We start from the raw sequence: 22,734 nt of genomic DNA on the forward strand, positions 1-22,734 counted from the left end.
GATATCGTCCATTTCATTATAGAAAGAGGAAAAATTGAAACAGTGAGATTATGATATGCTAATAATGCATTATCTATTAGAGGGAATATATGTTCATGTTCATAATTTACTTGCAGTTTCTGAATATGTATGCAGAGAGTTAGGCTTTTAGACATTAATTCATGGAAGAGTTATATAATTTTGCATAAAAATACTTTCCATTGTGGTCGTAAAACTACAGTTTCCAGGCTTGGCTAGAATATTTTTCCCATTTATGGGTCATAATACACTTATTACAATTTGTGCTCAGATATACAAGATAAACGGGGAATATAAAGATCAGGATAAAACATGTAAATCAAATTATGACAGCGAGGCAGTTGTTCCCATTGTGGCTGCGTAGATTTCTTGATATATTTTGCTATATAAATGAAAAGTTACTCTAACCTTGTCGCTATTAGTTTTTCCTCACCAGTGTGAGACCCTTTTTCGTGGAAAAGCTTAACATTGATTCAGCGTAATCTGTTTTCCCCTCAGAGATATATTTGAATATTCAGAGGATTAATAGCAGATAATATGTAAACCTGATAAAATATTAATAAGAAAAAGTGCAACTTTGGTTCTCCAGCAAAGCATAAAATATTTGGGTAGGAAATGGAATTGGACGGTTGGGGGGGAAAGACAGAAACCTAATCCTTCTTTCTCCCTCTGCATTAAAAATCCTGAAAAAAGGGCTGGAAACGTACTAGAAACAGTTGCTTAGAATAATAAATAAACAAGAAAACTATTTTTCTTGCCTTATCTGGAAGCTAATCTTACACGGTAATGTTTTTCCACAGCCAGCCTTGTTTTGTGCAAGAAATATTATCTTTATGGGATCACATATACACTCCTCCCTCCCTCTATTTGTCTCTCTCTAGTACCTGGCTGACTATTTCATCCATCCATCCATCCATCCATCCATCCATCCATCCATCCATCCATCCATCCACAGTTGTGTTTTTAAAAGCAGTTTGCAGTGCTATGCTTTATTACAGCAAACTCTGGATTTCTCATATTTCTCCTAACTTTTGTTTTTGTCTTCCATTTCTCTTCTCTATTCTATTTCAGACATTAATCTCTGGAGCAGTGGTCGAACAATTGGATTTCTTAAGAATCAGCGACACAGAGGAGTACGTATACCTGAAATTATATTAAAACAATAGCTTCATGCATCTGCGATGGGCTTCCTAGATCATTTTTCTTAGTTCAGCGTCATGTTAGAGAGGGGGATCCTGAAAGCATCCGTTAGATCAGGGGTGTCAAACTCAATCTCATTGAAGGCCGCATCAGCATTGCGGTTGCCCTTGGGGGGCTGGGTGGGTGTGGCCAGGGTGGGTGTGGCCTACTGGGTGGCCATGGATGGAGTGGGTGTGGCCTACTGGGTGGGCCTGGCCAGCTCTACATCGTTTGCGTCAAGGGTGCCTGTGGGGGCCTGGGCAGGAGTGGGACAAATCTGAGGGTCTCTGGCAGAAGGGGGTGGGACCAGGGCAAGCGCCAAGGCATGGTCCATTTCTTCATTCCTCACAAAGGGTGACACCTCCCCAGCATGCACCCGGGGGTGGGGCCGATGCGGCAGGACCTGGTTCCTCGCTGGTTCCAGACGGCCTTCTGGAGCTAAGACTGAATGCGTTTCAGCATAGATGGCTACCACAAAATTGTACATTGGCTCCCGGCCGGCCTGGGCCAGGGCCAAGGCAGCGGGGGCCGTTCCCTCACTGTTTCCAGGATGGCTTCGCGGGCCACATGAAACCACGTCGCGGGCCACATCCGGCCCCCGGGCCTTGGTTTTGACATGTCTGCGTTAGGTTTTTTTTTTCAGGCTTCAAAATTTCTTTCCGCAGGCCTCCAGAATTTAAGAGTTTTGAAGAACTGGAGCTTCCAAAACATTCAAAAGTCAAGAGGCAAACCAGCACACCAAACGCCACTGAGTTAGAACAGCAGCCAGATATTAATCATAACGACTGGAAAAACAAGCCCATTCACGAGATACTTCAGAAACTGAATGTGAGTTTCTAAATGCTTGATCTATGGTATCTAGGGAAGAAATGCATCCCAGCCATGAATCATTTCCAGACATCACCCTTTTGTCTTTTTTTAAAAAACTGGCAAAATGTACCAAAGCGTGGGCATCTGGGAAAGGAGGCAAATGTGTTTTAATATTGCAACACACTTACCTGTGTTAGGTATCAGGACACAAGTACATCATGGCAGCATTTGCACAATGATAGTGTTGCACGTTCCATAATGTTTGGGAGAACCACACGTGTCTCTGCTAACCTTTTTCCATTTGTTGATTGTTCCTGACAGGACTGCAGCTGCATCGCCAGCCAGATAATCCTGTTGAGCATTTTGCTCAAGAGGGAAGGCCCAAATTTTCTCACCAAGGAAGGTAGGGTGATGGGACCTCTTTTGCTTATCTCTTAACGGAACATGAACAGCGCACAAGCAGCGCACAAGGGCCGTTGCTCTCTTGCTCTCCATTTTAAAAACACCGAGGGTGCGTGCCAGAGAACGGAAGGAACCGGTTCCCGCAGTAACTCTTTGAAATCCAGATAGTCCTCGACTTAACGACCCCAAGGGGGGATGGGAATTTCCTTCGCTAGCAGGTGCTGCTTGTTCAGCAAGTCTCACTCAATCTTACAACCCCCTTTGCCATGGTCTTTAAGTGAATCCCAGGGTTGTTAAGCAAATCCTGCTTCCCCCAACTGAATTTACATGCCAGAAGCTGGCTGGGAAGGTTGGAGATGGCAGTCACATGACCCTGAGATGCTGCAACTGTCAAAAATATACACCCCTTGCCAGGGGCCCAAATCACGATCACGTGACCGTGTGGATTCTGCGAGAGGTTAGGGTTAGGGATTCTGCAAGAGTTGTAAATGTGAAACTGGTCCTAACTCCCTTTTTTCAGGACCCTTGTAACTTCAAACAGTCGCTCAATGAACAGTCATAAGTCAAGGACCACCTGTAGCTTGTGTGCTATTGATGGCCTGCCTACAGTTCCATATAATAATAATGATAATAGCAACAATAATGATGATGATGATGATGATAATAATAATAATAAAGTTGAAAGGGACCTTGGAAGTCATCTAGTCCAACCCCCTGCTCAGGCAGGAAACCCTATACCATTTCAGACAAATGGCTGTCCAGTCTCTTCTTAAAAACTTCCAGTGATGGAGCATTCACAGCTTCTGGAGGCAAGTCGTTCCACTGGTTAATTGTTCTAACTGTCAGGAAATTTCTTCTTAGTTCTAGGTTGCTTCTCTCCTTGATTAGTTTCTTCTTATCCCGTTGCTTCTTGTCCTGCCTTCAGGCGCTTTGGAGAATAGCTTGACTCCCTCTTATTTATGGCAGCACACCAATATAAACCATTGGTTTGTCTTGTATCTTACTTACCTGTTAACATTAAGCGTTGCAGCACACCTATTGCAGAAAACAGTGATTTAATAGAGTAGGGTAATATTCCCATTTGGTTTGTTACAGCCCCATCCATTTAAAAAATACGTCCCTTGGAATTTTTTAAATGTTCAAGGGCTTCATTTTAAAAAACCATCCTCAATTTGCTAATGAAAGCGTAAATCCTTATACCGCCAAAAACAGCCTTATCAAAACAGGCACCTTGCTCCATTCGTGTATTCCATTTACTTTGCTTTATTCGTACTTCAAAGCCTTGTTTGTGTATTCTAATTTGGGAACAACGGCTTCCCCACATTGTAGTGCTATAAGAAGGACTTGTTTTGTCGTTGTTCTGAGCATTACGTAATAAATAATGAATCTCTACAGAAGGATTAGAGCCAAATTTGTGTGCTGGGATTCATAGCGTTTCAATAATTCTTCACAGCTGTTTGCTCCTGTTTGGGGCTAATCTACCAAGTTCCAGCAAAGTCACTCTCGTGGCCCAGTTTTTGTTGTTGTTGCTGTTGTTGTTTTTAAAAAAAGCAATACAAAGAAGAGCTTAGGAGAACCCAGCTAGCACATAAGCACAAAGCAGCCACACGACAACATTATTTGAAACCCCGGTATACATTTTAATGCTGGAATGGTAGTTTTTCAGCTGGAATCAAATTATGTAAGTGCAGGCTAGTTTATATGCTGTCAGGGTAGCGCTGCAGGTTACAATTGCTGAAGAAAAAAAACAGGGTACAACTGTTGATTTCTGCCAGAAACCTGAAGTGTTGAAATAAAATATCTATATCTGCTTAAATATTTGCATAAACCTGTGTGGGAAAGTAATGCTCGTTTTCTGTTTCTCACAGCAGGAATAGTTGGTAATGTTGCCATTAACCTTTGCAATAAGATAAGCTGATAACGCAGAATCTCCTAAACACACAGCTGCAGCAAAATCATACTGTTTCCTTCTGTTTTTTTGTCTTTTTCCCTTTTATGTACAAATTAGGTACCGTCTCTGATCAAATCGAAAGAATCTACCGAAAAGCTGGCAGCAAAAAGCTCTGGTTTGTATACATTACTTTCCAGTTTCATGTTAGGTTTTTCAGCTGCAGTTCTGTGCTGATTTTTGGCAGTTTGAGTCGGTATACACCTACTGATTTTGCAAAAAGCCATGTCCCCTGAAATTCAGAATCATATATCTAACTGTGCCACTACTGGCTCTATGAATCAGTGTTTAATTTCTAAAAAGGAAGGAGGGGCCTCTTACCTGCAAACTTTTCATCTGGGGTAAAACCACCTGCATTTACTTATAGATTTGCGAATCTCATCTTCATTAACTACAGAATGGAGTTAGGACTAGAACATAGCCCAGTTAGGACTATGAACATAGCCCATAGTCCAGCCTTAGCAACTTTATGACCTATGGATTCAACCTCCAGCATGGCTGGCTGGGTAATTCTGGGAGTTGAAGTCCACAGGTCTTAAAGTTGCCAAGGTTGGGCAACCTTGATATAGACCCACCAGGCCTTGCTGAGTAGCATCTTTGCTAAGGATTCACTCTCTGAGTGGCAATACAGAGTAAGAGAGCACAAACTGTTGAAACAGGCATTATTTTTATTACACATGTGCTGTGAGGGTGCTATTAAAAATACATGTTAACTGCAACAATGTGGATATTATTCATTTGATGAATTTATCCTATTGCTCTGGAAACTAGTCATCTATCAAATTACATTTACTAAATGTTAAACAGTTACATTATTTTGAAAATCTTTGCTTCCCATCCGGTTAGGTTCTCTTTGATGCCTTGCTTTTCCTATCAGTGGGCCACTTCTACCGTCTGTACAATTGTACAATGAGGTGTATTGAGAAACATAATGTCCATGTAACAATACACTGACCCAATTTTGCCCTTGGGCTTTGATTAGGTTTCTTGGGCGTATCTCCTGCTCTCCTCCTGCAGGTGTATCAGAAACTGTATGTTGCAATCTTTGCGTAACTGTTTTGGTCTCAGGACAGAATGGAACTGACCAAGGTTGTAAGAATGGTTCTGTTGGATTAGTATTCTGTTTACAACAGCCAATCCATTGTTTCTGGGAAAGAAATACTTTCTCTGCTCATTGTGTCAGAGCTCTCCTAGGTTGATGCAAGACCCAAGCAACCAGATCCATACATGTAGAGTTCAAGCAAATTACTTTATTGTATTCTGCCTATAATACAGGAATCTCCCGACTGCTTGCCTTCCCTTGGGAACAGATCCATAAAGTTCCATGGAGTTTAGGGTGGGGGGGGAATCTGTTGCTGTGCAACAATTCAAGACTAATTCCATGCTTTAGCCCTCCTTCCTGCCTGGCTGGGCATTTCCCAGCATCAAATGTTCTACCTGCCTTTAGTGACAACGCCCTTTATTGATGACCATTAATCATGCTGGCTCGGATTGAACCTCCAAACCATCTTGAAGGAGTCAGATTAGGGCGGCCTCTTCTCATCCCTCAAACAGTAAGCGAATAAATAAACTACCGGTGAATCCCGTCGTAGCGGATTCTCTAATTGTACAGCAGTACCTTGGTCCTTGTTGGTAATTCACTCCAGAAGACTCACCAAATGCTAAAACCGACGGGTGGCGAGAAAACCACGTGACCCGCTATTTCGGCCAGAAGAAATAGCAGGTCACGAGGCAGCCAACATCAGCAAGTTCTTCCTTGCATGTTGACTACTGGGAGAAAAATGAGCGCTGGGACAAGATTCCTGCTTCAAAACGTGTCGAATATTGAATTCGGCGAGTTTTGAAGCAATCGAGCGCCGAGGTATGACTATGTACGTGAAGATATATTGCAGGACTCGTTTGGCAAATCCAGAGTCCTCCAATTTCTGGTTCACACTGAGCAGCTCTCGTCCACGGCAGCCAGTCTAAACTAGCGTTCAGAATGCATGGGCTACCAAGAGGATCTTGTTTAGAGTAGGTGTGGAGATCATTGCCCTTTGAACCCCCTCTGTTGTGTATCAACTCCAGGTTGGTGCTTCGCTGCAGCGCGGCATGCATTCAGAAATTTGCTGCCTCTCTAGCTCCCCATATTACAACTTTGGTAGTCCATGGGAAACAGGTAAAGCGCACCCAGGTTTGAAACGGTTCTGCTTGAGATGTGCAGCTCATTTGCATTTTGATGGTATCTGTTCGTGGTGTTTTGCCAAAAAAAGAGAAAGGGGGGGGGTGAAAGAGCTTTGCACTTGATTTTAAAGAGTGTGTGCACCCATTGTCATCAAATTCAAAATCAATTTGGCTGATGGATTTTGTGCTAACTTAGCAGACTATCACACACTCATTCATTTAATTCGGATACATTATTGTGCCGCTTCCAACGTCTGTTGTGTTAGACAGGGTGGAGTGTCCAGTCCTTTGTTTCCTAGAGTAATAGCTGTATATTAAAAACCAGTCACTTTGGAAAGCTTCGACCTGTTTTTAATCCTAGCATTTTATGCGCTCTCCTTTTCTTTAAGCGCATTCACACATACACACCCAAGCTCCGGGAAGGAGAAAAACAATCCTTCCGTTGCCATTTTTGCTGAGATTGGTTATCTGTGCTGGATCTTTTGTATAAAAATAGTGCATTAATTCCTGTAAGGTATATAGATAGCCAGGGAGACAAATAAACAACTTACTGATTCTGGGGAGCAGTGCTATCCTCCAAATTTTGGAGTGTCTTTAGAAGAGGCAGGGAAAACAAAGAATAATTTCTGAATTCCTTTTTTCCCCCCACATTAAACAGCAAAGCTCCTTTCATGCACAAATCCTGATAAATTTGCAAATATAAGAAGGGGTGCGGACAATGTGCATGTAGGATATTCTTTTCTTTTCTGCTCTTTCCTGTTCTGTTCTTTCCTTCTTCCCAATCTTCTCCTTCAGGTGCCCCTCCAAAATGATTATAACCTCGAAGGAAAATGGGATCACGAGGACAGACAAAAAAAGTCCTGCCATTCTCTTAATTATGTTCTTTATTTCAGTCAAGCATTTGCTTCCTGATATCTAAAGTTATGTAGTTCAGCAACAGATGGATGGATACATGAATGGATGGATCTGTCTGCTAGCAGAAGCTCATTTTGTTCATTCTAAGAAGGAGAGATTAACCACCATCATTTAATATGGCCCTGATATTTTAGGCATTTGCACTGATCAAATACTTGTCTAGTCACTTGAAATTTTCATCGTGTGTCGGCTGCCTCTCCAAACTTAGCTTTTCATCCTTATTTATCGGAAAGTAAATTTGTATGTTATGATCTCACTGCCATCTGTGTCCATCATTTAATTTTTGGCGATTGGCTGAAAGAGGCTGTTCAAAAATTATTGACTGCCTAGGAAGAGAGGGATATTGAATGTTTTGTTTTCAGGAATTGTGCCAATGGATGCTAAATAACTTTTGTGAGTTTTTGCCCCTTTCCCGTACAAACAGAAAACCATGGGACTTTTGCTTTTGCAGGGAGTTTCTCAAGAAAATGGAAGTCTTTGATTTCCCAGTCATAAATAAAACAGTACAGTTTGATGGGAAATCTGATTCCAACAATTCAAACATTTCTGTGAGATTTTTTTTTTAAATGCAGATTGCCAGGGAACTCTAAAGTAATAAAATAAAGGCTCCTTACATGATGTCAATCCTGCCTTGATATCAAGAAAGAACAGCATTTTCTTATAATGTGTGTAGTTGAATGAAGGTTATTCCAGTACAAACCTTAGCATCCTTGCTTCTGTAGTGGAACTGAATTGATTTAGCTGCTGCCCCACCATTCTAGACAGAGGTATCTTGGGTCCAAATACCGTACATACAAAGATAAATGTTTAATCGTTGGCCAAAAAACTCTCAGTCAAATTCTTGAATCCATTAAACTAGCCTTTAATTTCCAGCTGGACTGCTTTGTTTTCTACCCTCAGGTCTGTTGTGCGCTTCGCAGCAAGCCTTTTATGTAAGCTAGTGGACAGCCTTGCTCCATCTATTACTAATGTTTTAGTTCAGGGCAAGCAGGTAAGTCTACCTTTTTCAGATTACATTCATCAGGTAAATTTAACACGTAGAATAAAATAGAAAAGGTCCAATCCAGGCAATTGGTGCCCTGTTCAGCCTTGTTATAAGTTTGTAAACCCTTAGACACGGACTTCGCTAAGCGTATCTACAAATGCAGTTGTTTTGGGCAGAGGTTGTCATCTGAAATTTGGTAACCCCTTAAGCGCTTCTAACCAAATTTAGGCAGTGCGTAGCTTTGAGGCCCATGTTGTATTTGACTGAATGGACCACACTGATCAAACTCTATGCTTAGTTCTGGCCAACTAGCATTATCAAGAGCAGTTTTTATAGAGGATTTTTCCATTACAGATATGCAATGCAGTCATTTTTGATAGCCCATTCTGGCCTAGCATGATTTGGCACGTTTTGTCGTCCTTTGCTTTGGCTGTTAGTGTCCTGTCCATCCAGTGTCATCTGTTTGGATCAAAGAACTAGTAATGTGATGCTGCCTGTCCCATCATCGCTATTTAGGAAGTACCGGTAAATTCATTCCCTGTTAACGTTCAGTTCCCTCTGAGAGGTGAAGACCCGCCATCGTGAACAGCAATGATCAGTTAACCCTATCCAAAACTAGACTGGTGAGGGTCACGATTACTTTGAATTAACTTGGAAGATTTGGGACCTACTGAAGCCTTTTCATCTTTCTGAGTGGGACAGATAGCATTATGATTGCCCTGACGTCAAAAGCATGTGAAAAATATACTAGGACGTGTGATTCCTTGCTCATAGTTGGAACTATTGTTGCATTAAAATTTGGAACAGAAAATATTATGAAGTCAGGCACGTAGCCAATAAATACTTGGACGTATAAGCACTTGAATGTGCTCCTGCATCCCTCAGCCTAATCTAAATTGTTACTCTAAAAGCCAACTGTTTTTATTTTCACGCCCTGCTCTTTCCTCCCGTGATCAGAAAGGAACTGAGGATGTATGGGTACACTTTGAGAGGAAGCAACTAAATTTCATTTTTAACGTGTGCCGTTGTGCCCAAAGGAAAAAATGACAATAAATGGTTGTCTAATATAGTTGAAGTTGATGGTTAAGTTAGTCTCCGCTGGTTCAACAGTCTAGAACACGGTTATCAAACTCGCCACGTCACGTGACGTGTCGTGACGTATCACGACTTTTTTCGCATTGCTGGAGCTGGGGTGGGCGCACCCTCCACATGATGCAACTGGCCCGCGGCCGGCAGTTTGACACCCCTGGTCTAGAAGGAGCACTTAAAATCTAGCAGCTCTATGAGCTGTGGAGAACTACTGATGTCCATAAGAAATAACATTTCCCCCTCCAGAGAGGGGACCAGGATAATTTATGTACTATATTATTATGCCTGGCAAGTTTTAATCACAAGAAATAAACAGGAGAGGTCAAAAAATTTTTTTCTGAGCATACACCTCCCAAACCATTACTCTGCCCTTAGGGCCCAAGCTCATTTTTTAAAAAAAGATGCTGCTTTAATAGAAAATAATGGAGACTTGCAAATCTCCATTTACCCATCAGCGCTGATTTTAGTTCACGATTCTATTTACATCCCTTCTATCCAGTCTTGTTGGAAAGCAGGAGATTTAAGTCAAGGAGGTATAATGAATAAGGACTCCCTCATTGCTTCCCTGGTTCAGGTTACACCTCTAATTACTGCTAATATATTCTTTTAGGTGACTCTTGGGGCATTTGGCCAAGAGGAAGAAATTATATCTAATCCCCTGTCTCCAAGCGCAATTAAAGACATCATCTACCACAAGTGCAATTTGCAGGACGAGAGGGAAGCTGTTCTTCAACAGGAACTTGTCATTCATATCGGCTGGATCATCTCCAACTCCCCCGAGTTATTTAATGGCATGCTGAAGATACGTGTGGGGTGAGTAAATCACTCTCTTAACCTGTTTTAAGTTATGTCTGTGAATCCTTTTATCCCACGTGCATAAATTGAGATGCCTGGGCAACAGGTGTCTCCTGAATGCCTCGAGGGAACTTCTAGAGCCTTTCCCAGGTTTTACCGCCAAGTGTTACCGTAAATGTTAATAGGAGACTAGGAGAAAGTTTACTATACGGATAATCATAGTCTGGAGACAAGAGGACTCAGTAGCTAAGAAGCTGAGCTTGTAGTCTGGAAAGCTGACAGCCCAGGTTTGAGACTCAAGTCCCATCTGACGGGGCAAGCTCCTGTTCTAGCAGTTTGAAAGCATGAAAATGCGAGTAGATAAATAGGTATCACTTCCGCAGGAAGGTGACAGCGTATAGTCATGCTGGCCACACGACCACGGAAAATATCTTGGGACAATGCAGGCTCCCTCGACTAAGAAACGGATACGAGCACCGTGTCCTGGAGCTGACAGGTCTCCAAAGATCATGTGTTCTCTGTTTATATCTGCATTCATCTTTTCATCTACGCTAGTTGCCATATTGGTTGCAATTAAAAATGGGATTTTCCATTTCACGCAGAAGCCATGGTTCGCAGCTCATTTAAGGCAAGGCTTCTGCAATATGGGTGCTTTTCCCCTTTGGCTCCAGTAGGAACCACCCAGTTGGGTGATTTGTAGATTTTAGTTTTAATTCTTCAGCTTCTCAGAATCCAAGCTTGGTATATCTGACGGCTATCAGCATGCAAATCAGAGTGATAAGTATGGCTGTTTCAGAGGGCACCCAGCGCATGAGCCCCTCAGTTACAGGTTTGCAAGAGACTCTAAACCAGGGCTTTCCAACCAGTGGTACGGGTACCACTTGTGGTACATTGGCACCTGGCAGGTGGTACGCGACCATCCTAGAAAAGTGGTAGTGGGGGAGGGGAATGAGCTGAACTGGTGGCAGCACTGCACAAGCCTGAGCAAGAGATGGCTGGAGCTGCAGGGCTGTCAGGGCTCAGCGGAAGCGCCAGGATCAGCGCTTCTTCGGGGCTGTCAGGGCTTAGTGGAAGCGCCAGGATCAGTGCCAGGCTCCAGCTGGGCCCAGAAGAAGCACCGATCAGCAGGAATGTTGCAGCATCTCCAGGGTCCTGTGATTTACATTCAGATGCTTGGCAACCGATTCATATTTATGACGGTCACAGTGTCCCAGGCTCATGTGAAGTGACCAAAACCTGCTGCAACCACCCAGCAGACGGGGGGGGGGGGAATAAAAACCAAACACCCCCCACCCCACTCCCGCTGCCAGTCCTCAACAGAAATGCTCACAACAATGAAAACCTCGGACAGGAGGAAGAGCGCGGCCGGGTGAGCAGGCGGGTGTCTTGCTCGGCTGTGGCTTGGGGGGCACTTTTTTCAGTGCCATTGTAATTTCGAACAGTCACTAGCGAACTGTTGTAAGTCGAGGACTACCTGTACTTTATCACTTTTTTCCTTTTTTTTTTTTTTTTGGGTCATCAAATTTTTGACACCTTGCTAGGCGACTGGTGGTACTCGGACGTTGCCATATCCTAAAAGTGGTACAATGGGTGAAAAGGTTGAAAAGCCCTGCTCTAAACAAACCTTTAAAAGGGAGTTCATTTTTTTTTTAAAGTTTGACGGTGCTATATTTTCTGCTTGATAGCTAATTTACCTTCCCACGCTAAATTTAAATCTGCTTCCAGGTGCCTCTTGCGAATGTTCCCCTTGAAATTCTATAAACCTTAATACTGTACAATCAATTTCTGCTTGCCACTCTCTCCATAAATAACCCTACCTCCAAACACCACTTTCGTTATTTGTTCTAGATGAAAAATGCCAACCTTTCCCACTTAAACCAGATATAAAGAACTATGAATTTACCTGCGGCGGCAAAATGGGATGACAGACATTCATATTTTCTAATTTAAATCCATCTTTACAATCTTTTCTTTTTTTCCCTTTGCACGGACATACTCATTAAATCAAATCTTTTTGTTTTACTTGGCTTCTCTGTTGCTAAAAATAGTGTGCCTTTTCTGCAGATAGCCAAGCGTATTTTTGCTTGGTTGGAACTTGGTTTTTTTTTTATTCACTATTAAATCTCATGGTGTACCAATGAGCCACTACTAAATCTGAAGGGTTCTTAGCGCTCTCTGAGCTTGGTTGTTTTCTTGCAGATGTTTTATACAGTGATGGCGAACCTTTTAGAGACCGAGTGCCCAAAAACTGGCCTCGCCCCTGCTCCACCCCCTGCCCCGCCCCCACTCAGCCCCTCCATCTCCTGCCCCGCCTGCCCGCAGGGCCACTCACTGCCTCCAGGGCCCACCGCAGATCGCCCAGGCAGCCCAGCAGCACTATGGTGGTCACGCCCTCTGCCCGCGCCCTGCAGCATCAACTGCACGATGGGGCGTGAGGGCAGAGTCTTGTCTACGCTGCCTGGCTGCCATGTCCTTGGCTGCGCTGCTCCGCATGGGCCACGCTCAGGGGCGACTCTCCTTCAGGGGGGCTGCTGGAGAGGAGAGGGTCGTGGGGGGAGGCGAGGCTGGGGCAATGGCACATGTGCCCACAGAGAGGGCTCCAAGTGCCGCCTCTGGCACCCGTGCCATAGGTTCGCCACCACTGTTTTATTACCTAAACTAGGTAAGATCATCAGGACTAGCACTGGTGATGTTACCTAGTTAGGTAATGAAACATCTGCAAGAAAACAACCCAGCTCAGAGATCACCAAGGATCCCTCATTTCAACCCCATAATTTCTACCAATTATGAAACAGGATTGTTATCGTTCATATTTGTCTATGGAGATTCTCAGTCATCCAGGTCATGGTTGTCCCAACGATGCTTTCTCAAAAGGCAACTGGACTTTCTTGGTTTTTCCTTGAAGGCGTTCCGCTTCTCATCCAGGAAGCTTCTTCATTGAACTGAAGAAGCTTCTCGGAGGAGAAGCTAAACCATATTAATCAGTGACGATGTCCCAGGTGAGTTGGGGTTGGGGTTGAAATTGCAATTAATTTTTCTTAAAGGGAGAAGCAGTAAATCAGGGCCTGAAAGAGTTATTATCTATTACTTGACTCCGTGTTTGACTGTGTTAATAGTGAATTAACTCTGTTTCAGTCGTGCATGTTGGACAAGAGAAATTTGAAAGTTCTCTGCTTCCTTTTTCATAACCACAGATAACTTCACCGTATACTAACAGATCTCCTCGGAGATGCATACACGGACAGGTTGAAGGAAAAAAAGTGAGATTTGATAAATCAGATGAATAGTAATCAAGTCCACGGAGCTTTATGTCCTGATAAATAGGTTTCAAAATTCCTTCCCAACCAGAGCAACAAATGGCAACTTAAAGACCAGGAAATTTATTACCCAATAAGCTTTTATGGACTAGCGTCCATCAGGGGATGAAATATTAGCCTTTTTTTCTGTCATCACGGCTTACTCTTTTTCCCCTGTGCCCACGCACACATGAGCTTAAGCCATAATATTTTTTTTCTTTGAAGTCATTATTTCTGCCTCGATCAAATACACCCCTTTCTCTGGAAATCACTTCCTTGCGTGGACCTGTCCCTGAAGACAGAAAAGAGTTAGCTTTTTGTGAAAGAGCATTTACCTGTCTATTAAGTGAACTTTCTCCTCCTCCGCGTGTCATTTAATTGCTGTTGAGAGATAAACCTTTTCCTTTTACAAGCTGTTTAAAAGCTGCTGTTAGACATCAAATGCTTGCTTGGGTGTTAATGAGCAACGGATGGCGCTTGGGGCATGGGAATTGCTCGGTTGACAGGCACAACACACCTTTGTGTCCCTTGACTTCAGCCATTTTCATACTGGACAGCTTGTTAAGGGGGCTCTTCAGAAGTCTTGTGACTGGCTTGGGGTACCCCTGCTTAAAGGGATCACCTAATGTGGATAAAACATCTGTCTTTATCTTCACACTTAAACTCCGAACATAAATGGACTGATTGTTGAGTATGTAAATGAAAACTCAATCGTCCAGGCCAAAAGTATCTTTTTAAAAAAAGGTAAAACATGGCAACTGAACCAAAATTCATTAAGCTGAGATGTTTCATTACTCATCCTACCTAGTACATGTTACGTTAGAGATTATATTTACATATTGCATTTCATTTTTTTGGGGGGCAACTCCCTGCAGTTGCTATGGCATGAGTTAGTCCATTCCAATGAATCTCCGGTTCTCTGCCTAACCAAATTTTCATTTTGACTGAAGAAGTTACTTGGATAAGTAAAAAAAAAGTCTTAGTTTAATAAATTTTGGTCCAGTTGTCATGATTTAACCTTTTTTTTTAGATAGATTGATTGTAGAGATTTTTAGTCATCATTCTGCCTTATCTTGAGCATGGTTGGGGTCCCCCCCCATTTCACCTTGCTTATTTTACAACATCTTCAATGAACTAAATTCCTGGGTAATAACTGGAAAACAAGCCAGCTGCCCCCAATTAAGATCAGGAACTGTCTCCAGGCGCAGTACACCCTTAATTGCTTTTTAAGATAATGTACATTATTGCGAATTAATTTGGAAATATTAAAGAGTCTCCGATACCATCCTTTTATTAAAATATATAGGCCCGAGATATGCCTGGATGAATGAACAGGAGGAAAGTCCTTTTAGATACAATCAAATACTATTGTAGCCTAGGTTTCGGTTTGCACAACTGCTAATAAGAAGCACCGAGGCAAAGATATTAGAACAGTCTCCAGAGAAGTAGGTGATGTGTGTTTAATTAATGAAATTTTATTGTACTCCCAAATTGCATTTGATTGTTTTAACTTTTATGATCTGGCCTTGAACTGTAATAAAATGTTCATTCATCTGTTTGAAAGATCTCCGGTTGTATCATATTCAGAAGCTTTCTGCCTCCATTATTAGTTGAAAGATGTAGTCATCATGTCTAGTAACCATGAGTAAACACTTTGCGTGAATTAGCCTAACCTCCCTTTTAAATAATCCAGAGATTGGCTGTATCTTGTAGAAACAATGTCAGTTCCTTGCACCTCCCATCTTTCAGTTTCTCTGGAAGTTATCTGTCAATACTGAGGTAGAAGGAATTGATAAAAATCCGGGGTCATTGGGTACAAGATGGGCAGCAATTAAATCTCGTAAGTAAGTAAATAATATACAGAATAAATATAACAGAATAACAGAGTTGGAAGAGGACCTTGGAGGAAACCCTATACCTGTTCAGAAAAATGTCCAATTTCTTCTTTAAAAACTTCCAGTGTAGGACCATTCACAGCTTCTGGAAGCAAGTCATTCCACTGAATAATTGTTTTAACTGTCAGGAAGTTTCTCCTTAGTTCTAGGTTGGGTCTCTCCTTGATTAGTTTCCATCCATTGCTCCTTGTCCCGCCTCGGTGCTTTGGAGAATAGCTTGACTCCCTCTTCTTTGGGGCAGCCCCTGAGATATTGGAAGATTGCTATCATGTCACTGCTCGTCCTTCTCTTCATTAAAGTCGAAACACCCAATTCCTACAACCATTCTTTATGTGTTTTATGCAGTGCTTTTTTTCTAAAAAAACAAAAGGTGCCGGAACTCACACATGTCATACAACCCGCCTTGCCTACCCTACAAGGTTCCATCCAAAAAAGGTGCTGGAACTCCGTTCTGGGCGTTCTATGAGGAAAAAAAGCCCTGGTTTTATGTAAAAATCATGCAAAACGAATCAGCAAGCCAGGGAGAAGTGCAGCTTTACCTCCCAATTTAAGCTGTGTGGTTTTTGGGGTTGTTTTTTTTGTCATGTTTTGTTGTCCGTAAGATAGATTTTTCTCTTTGTTCCAGGGCTAACTGCAAATGGTATTTTGGATTGAAAATGTTTATGGGTTGTTGGTTTTTTTGGAAGGAGGAGATGAGAAAATCTCATTTGTATGCTGTCCTCCCTGCTGCACACATCCAGATCTGTTACTCCATAACTGCCAACTAGTATCCTACTTTGACCCTGTCACTCAGTTTTGGACATGTGATGTCCTCAAGATTTCCTCAAGTGTCATTTTTCATTACCTCAGGAAAAAGCTTTTAGCAACCTAGGTCCCTGCCAACCAGAATATTTGCATCTGTCCCAGTCCTTCAAGCGGTCCCTCGCCAGCCACCACCGCTCCCCCAAAGATGTGAGCCTGTATTTTTGCATCAGCACAATTTGGCGTGGGTATGGAGGAGAATTTTAAAATCCCTAATTAAGGATTAGAGCTGTTTCTTTTGTCCTCTCTCTCTCTCTCTCTCTCTCTCTCTCTCTCTCTCTCTCTCTCTCTCTCTCTCTCTCTCTCTCCTTACCTACCTACCTACCTACCTACCTACCTGCCTGCCTGCCTATCTATCTATCTATCTATCTATCTATCTATCTATCTATCTATCTATCTATCTATCTATCTATCTATCTATCTATCTATCTACTATCTTCTATCTTCTATCTCTCTTTCTCTTTCTCTCTCTCTCTGTCTTTTTCTCTGTCTTTCTCTTTCGGTATCTATCTATCTATCATCTCTCTCTCTCTGTCTGTCTGTCTGTCTTTCTCTCTGTCTTTCTCTTTCGGTATCTATCTATCTATCTATCTATCTATCTATCTATCTATCTATCTATCTATCTATCTATCTATCTATCTATCTATCATCTCTCTCTCTCTCTCTCTCTCTCTCTCTCTTTCTGTCTTTCTCTTTCGGTATCTATCTATCTATCTATCTATCTACCTACCTACCTACCTACCTACCTACCTACCTACCTACTTCTATCTAATCCCTAATTAAGGATTAGAGCTGTTTCTTTTGTGTTCTCTCTCTCTCTCTTTCTCTCTCTCTCTTTGTAATCTCCCCTTAATTTCTACTGCAATAGATTTTACCAGTTGGCTTCTGTCAGCAGGGAGACTGAAGGCTGCTGCTGATGCCTTTTGCATAAATTCCCTTGATCGGGTGTGCCTTGATGGATAGTCCGGCTGAAATGAGGCCTTTCGAGAGAGTCTTCCATAAATTGTAGCCATAGATACATGTAGATGCCTCTGTTCCACCCACGCTCCCCATGTGTTTTGTCTCAATGGTTCCATTTCATGTTATTCCTTCCCATTGTTTTCAAAAGGGAGACATAAAAACAGAGTTGGAGGGGGTTTTTGTGTTTGATTTTAGGGGTTCAGTCCATCCAGTTACGAGGCTATTGCCGCAACCCTGTAGAAATTTTTTATAAAATTATGTGGATTTTGTGTGTATGTGTTTACTTCTGTTGTGTTTTTATTGTATGTTAAATAAGTAGTCCCATCCCCAGAGAGAGAGAGAGACAGAGAGAAAGAGGGGGGGGGGGAGAAAGAGGGAGGGAGAGAGGGAGAGTAAAAAGAAGAAGGGATGGAGAAAGAAAGAGAGAGGGAGGGAGGGAAGGAGAGAGAGAGGGAGAGAAAGAGAAGGAGATGGAGAGGGGATTGAAGTACTATATATACTGTGGTAACCTTTTCCTTGTTGTGAATTTGGGACGTGGCTGAAAACTTCAACAAACAGTGGATAATGATGTGTTCGCCAGCATTTCTCACCTGAAAGTGACCCCCAGGGAAATTAATATTATTTTAAAGCGGGGCGTTTAGAAGACAGATCGAAATTTACACATAAATCCTTGGTGACCCAGGCTAAATAGACCCAGGTTTTCGACAGGCAGCCCTAACCGTGTGCTGTTGAACAAGATGAACAATCTTGGAGGAAGAATCAGGAAAAAGGTTTGAAGGGAAAGAACCTCGGAATTTTCTGCTGGCATTAGGAGCAAAATACATAGGCTGAGCTGGGACTCAGAGGACTCTTTTTTTCTGAATTCTGGATTTAGCTCTCTGGCCTCCTTCAGCCCCTATTTTATAACTCACAGAAGGAGGTAAATCTAAGGGTTCAAGTAGAGAATAAAGCAGATCCTACCAGCTTGGAATCTGTCTAGCCTGGCTTTAAGTAAACTTTCCCCATCCATAAGCTCTTTAGAGGAGGTGGATGACAACCTCATGATTCCCACTCAGAATGAACACAGTGATGTCAACATTAGATAGTATTTCCACTTGCCTACAGTTAAGGAAAAAGTGCGTATAGTCAAGGCCATGGTTTTCCCAGTTGCAATGTATGGCTGTGAAAGTTGGACCATAAGAAAGGCTGAGCGCCAAAGAATGGAGGCCTTTGAACTATGGTGCTGGAGAAGACTCCTGCGAGTCCCCTGGACTGCAAGGTGATCAAACCGATCAGTCCTGGAGGAGATCAACCCCGACTGCTCTTTAGAAGGCCAGATCCTGAAGTTGAAACTCAAGTACTCTGGCCACCTAATGAGAAGGAAGGACTCACTGGAGAAGAGCCTAATGCTGGAAAGATTGAGGGCAATAGAAGAAGGGGATGACAGAGAAGGAGGTGGCTGGATGGAGTCACTGAAGCAGGAGGCGTGAACTTAAAGGGACTCCAGAAGATGGGAGAGGACAGGAAGGCCTGGAGGAATGTTGTCCATGGGGTCGCGATGGGTCGGACACGACTTCGCAACTAACAACAACAATAATAGTTAAGGAAGTAACCATACCCCGCAGTATATAGGCAGTCCTCGACTTACGACCACAACTGAGTCCAAAATTTTCCATTAGGACAGTTGTTAAATGAGTTTTGCTCCATCTTATGACCTTTCTCGACCTAGTTGTTAAGTGAATCACCACAGTTAAGTTAGCAACACGGTTGTTAAGTCAATCTGGCTTCCCCCATTGACTTTGCTTGTCAGAAGGTCACAAAAGCGGATCACCTGTGAGCCCCCGGACACTGCAACCGTCACAGGTACATGCCCATTGCCAAGCGTCCGGATTTTGATCATGTGGTCATAGGGGGTGCTGCAATGATTGCAAGTGTGGAAAACGGTCATCCGTCATTTTCTTCAGTGCGCTGTAACTTCAAATGGTCACTAAATGAATGGTTGTAAGTTGAGGACTATCGGTTTACATTGTTTAGTATATGGTGGTGGGTAATTTGTTAGCAAGATCCTAATTGCTCTTTGGCTGATATTGTGTTCCTCTTAAGAAATCCTTGGCTTCGGGAAACTCAAACACTGGCGGGCAGGTTATCCAGACCAAGTTATTTGAAATATCTAAACCAGGGGTTCCCAACCCCCGGTCCGTGGACCGGTACCGGGCCACGGCATGCCAGCAACCAGTCCGCACAAACAAGCAAAGCCCCATCTGTGGGATGCAGGCAGCACACAAAACCACGCTCCCTCCAGTCCGTGGAAAAACGTCTGTCCACGGAACCGGTCCTAGTGCCCAAAAGGTTGAGGACCCCTGATCTAAACTACTACTGGTTGACGTTGCCTTGGCCCCAGCACAGCTATTGGGTAACTTTAGTCGTCTATCTGGAGAAGTAGACTTATTTCATATCAACTGAATTTCATTCCTTGAATAAGCAGAAGGAAAGCCAACCATATGCTTTCTCTAAATAAATAAATAAATAAATAAATAGCCAAATCAGCCAATCCGGGCTGATCCTCTAAAGCGGATCACGCCTGATTAGTAGTTAAGTGGAAGATTTCATTGGGAAATCCCAGGGTCTTGGTTAGATTGGCTTTTTTCTTCCTAGCCTGTTTCATAGTAAGATGACATTCCTTGGGGAAAAATATCTCATATCACCCTTTAAGCATACTGCATTGTTTTATCCACACATGACTTCATTTAACACTTATTATATATGCTGCTTCCGTTCTAAATAGCCTTTTTTATATCTGTAGAAGCATATTGGATTGATCATACTTGGCATTTTTAGGAAGGCTGCATCCAAACAGCATCTGAAGCCTTGGTGGCGCAGTGGTCAATGTCCAGTATTTCAGGATAAACCTGCCCACAGCCTGGAGTTTGATCCTGACGGGGCTCAAGGTTGACTCAGCCTTCATCCTTCTGAAGTGGATCAAATGAGGACCCAGATTGTTGGGGGCAATAGGCTGACTCTGTAAACCACTTAGAGAGGGCTGTAAAGCACTATGGAGCACTATATAAGCCTAAATGCTATTGTTAAAGAGCCATGTTGGCGCAGTGAGAATGCAGTATGCAGGCCAACTCTGCCCACTGCCAGGGGTTCGATCCTGACCAGCTCAAGGTTGAATCAGCCTTCCATCCTTCCAAGGTCAATAAAATGAGGACCCAGATTGCTGGGGGCAAGAGGCTGACTCTGTAAACCACTTAGAGAAGGCTGTAAAGCATTGTGAAGCGGTAGATAAGTCTAAATTCTATTGTTATGGCTATCTAAGCCATGGTGGCGCAGTGGTTAGAATGCAGTATTGCCAGCTAACTCTGCCGACTGCCAGCAGTTCGATTCTCACCAGGTCAAGGTTGACTCAGCCTTCCATCCTTCCAAGGTCGGTAAAATGAGGACCCAGATTGTTGGGGGCTAGATGCTGACTCTGTAAACCACTTAGAGAGGGCTGTAAAGCACTGTGAAGCGGTATATAAGTCTTACAGTAAGTGCTATTGCTACTGCTATTAAGCAACTCCAATTTTCAGTACTATCGCACCTAAGCAGAAACGTTGATAAGATGGTCGTGAATTGGACACTGAGGCCCTTCGTGTTTTAACACCTTTGCCTTTGGTGTATTGGCAGGGATGAGGGCAATTTCCTGTTCCTAAATAATCTCCCGATGTTTTCATTTGTCAGGTGGATGGTGCACGCTATGAAATATGAACTGCAGATCCGTGCGGGGGAGATGCCCCCTGCGGATTTATACCAGATGTCACCCAGCGAAGTGAAGCAGCTTCTGCTGGATATCCTTCATCCACAGCAGCAAGGGAGGTAAGCTCATCTTTTTCTAGCGTACGTCTGACGGTGGCCTCCACACTGATGGATTGCACAAACGGCCCGTCTCTCTGGCTCGCTGTTTTCCTTCTTGCAGGCTCCTTCTCCTTTCCTCCCAGCTTTTGAACCAATCGATTTTTAAGCTTCAAAAAAGCAGAAGGAAGCACAGCTGAGTATTTTTTTTTTCCCCCATTCCTCGTCCATACAAAGGTGTTTGGTTTAGCATCAGCTTTTGTAAAACTTCAGTTAGCAACTCCATCACCTGTATTAGGATGTTGCTTGCCTCTACTTTTGGGACCGGGAGGGAGGCAGCCTAAGCCAAGGCCAGGTCTTTCAAAAATGCCGTTCTGCCAAGGCAGGATTTATCTTCCGATTGTTGAGCTCTGTTATCGCTAAACCTCTTCTACCCTTTCTTCCCAGTGGATGCTAAGCACTGCCACGCTGCTTCTGGAATCATTATTCACTTATCTGTTCTGTTTATGCGCCAAAAACAAACTCATTGGAAACTGAGAACAATACTGGCGCTGTTACTGCTAAGTTTCCGGTTTTCAGTTTTATTAGTTCCTGGTTTTACCCAACACCTCTTAATTTTAATGTTTCGAATGTCCTTATATTCTTGTTTTTATTGCCTTGTATGATGATGATGATGATGACGTTACCCATTTAATCGTGTCCGATTCTTGGCGATCCTTGGTCTCTTCACATCTTCTGATCTTGCACGGATTCTTTGAGTTTTTTCTCTGCTCTGGCTGGCGTCAGCTTTGATGGTGTTCAGCCACCGTGTTCTTTGGAGGCCTGGTTTCCTTTTAACCCTAACTCTTCCCAACATTATTGCTTTCTCTAGTGAATTCCCCCGCATGACATGGCCATTGTGTTGTAAGCCATCCAGAATCACTTTGGATAGTGAGATGGACAGCATATAAATGTAAGGATGATTAGGGGACTGGAGGTTAAAACATACAAGGAACGGTTGATGGAATTGGGTACGTCTAGTTTAACGAAGAGAAGGACTAGGGGTGACAGGATAGCAGTCTTCCAATATCTCAGGGGCTGCCACAAAGAAGAGGCAGTCAAGCTATTCTCCAAAGCACCTGAAGGCAGGACAAGAAGCAACGGATGGAAATTAACCAAAGAGAGAACCAACCTAGAACTAAGGAGAAATTTCCTGACAGTTAGAACAATGAACCAGTGGAATAACCTGCCTCCAGAAGTTGTGGGTGCTCCATCACTGGAAGTTTTTAAGAAGAGACTGGACAGCCCTTTGTCTGAAATGGTATAGGGTTTCCTGCCTGAGCAGGGGGTTGGACTAGATGACCTCCAAGGTCCCTTCCAACTTTTTATTATTATTATGGATCATCGCACAGTCAGCCAGATGTTCAGACTGGATTAGGCATTTTGTCTGCCTATCGAGTCCTTACCAAGGACCTGGGATAGGCAGCTGTGGATGTTTGATGGTATTACAGATATCGTTGCAGGATGGAAGCAGTTCCTAGTAAGGCCGCCTTTTGCAATTGACTAATGGCGAATTTGTCCGAAATGGTATAGGGTTTCCTGCCTGAGCAGGGGGTTGGACTAGATGACCTTCAAGGTCCCTTCCAACTTTACTATATTATTATTATTATTATTATTATTATTATT

The 22,734-nt window shown here is 43.0% G+C and overlaps 1 protein-coding gene across 1 annotated transcript in view; it reads left to right on the forward strand.

The window, feature by feature from the left end:
- Nucleotides 1–22,734, forward strand: part of LOC107298290 (phosphorylase b kinase regulatory subunit beta) — a gene marked incomplete at both ends in the record, with an annotated part of 55,184 nt that overhangs the window by 24,209 nt on the left and 8,241 nt on the right. Inside the window, 7 exons of the mRNA XM_015827667.1 lie at nucleotides 1,090–1,151; nucleotides 1,863–2,025; nucleotides 2,329–2,410; nucleotides 4,418–4,475; nucleotides 8,336–8,426; nucleotides 10,120–10,322; nucleotides 20,959–21,093. Coding sequence (XP_015683153.1) covers nucleotides 1,090–1,151; nucleotides 1,863–2,025; nucleotides 2,329–2,410; nucleotides 4,418–4,475; nucleotides 8,336–8,426; nucleotides 10,120–10,322; nucleotides 20,959–21,093 — 794 coding nt within the window. The remainder of the gene's footprint in view (nucleotides 1–1,089; nucleotides 1,152–1,862; nucleotides 2,026–2,328; nucleotides 2,411–4,417; nucleotides 4,476–8,335; nucleotides 8,427–10,119; nucleotides 10,323–20,958; nucleotides 21,094–22,734) is intronic.

The sequence above is a fragment of the Protobothrops mucrosquamatus genome, unplaced genomic scaffold (assembly GCF_001527695.2).
Source record: "Protobothrops mucrosquamatus isolate PMUCROS unplaced genomic scaffold, P.Mucros_1.0 scaffold_216, whole genome shotgun sequence".
Lineage (NCBI taxonomy): Eukaryota > Metazoa > Chordata > Lepidosauria > Squamata > Viperidae > Protobothrops > Protobothrops mucrosquamatus.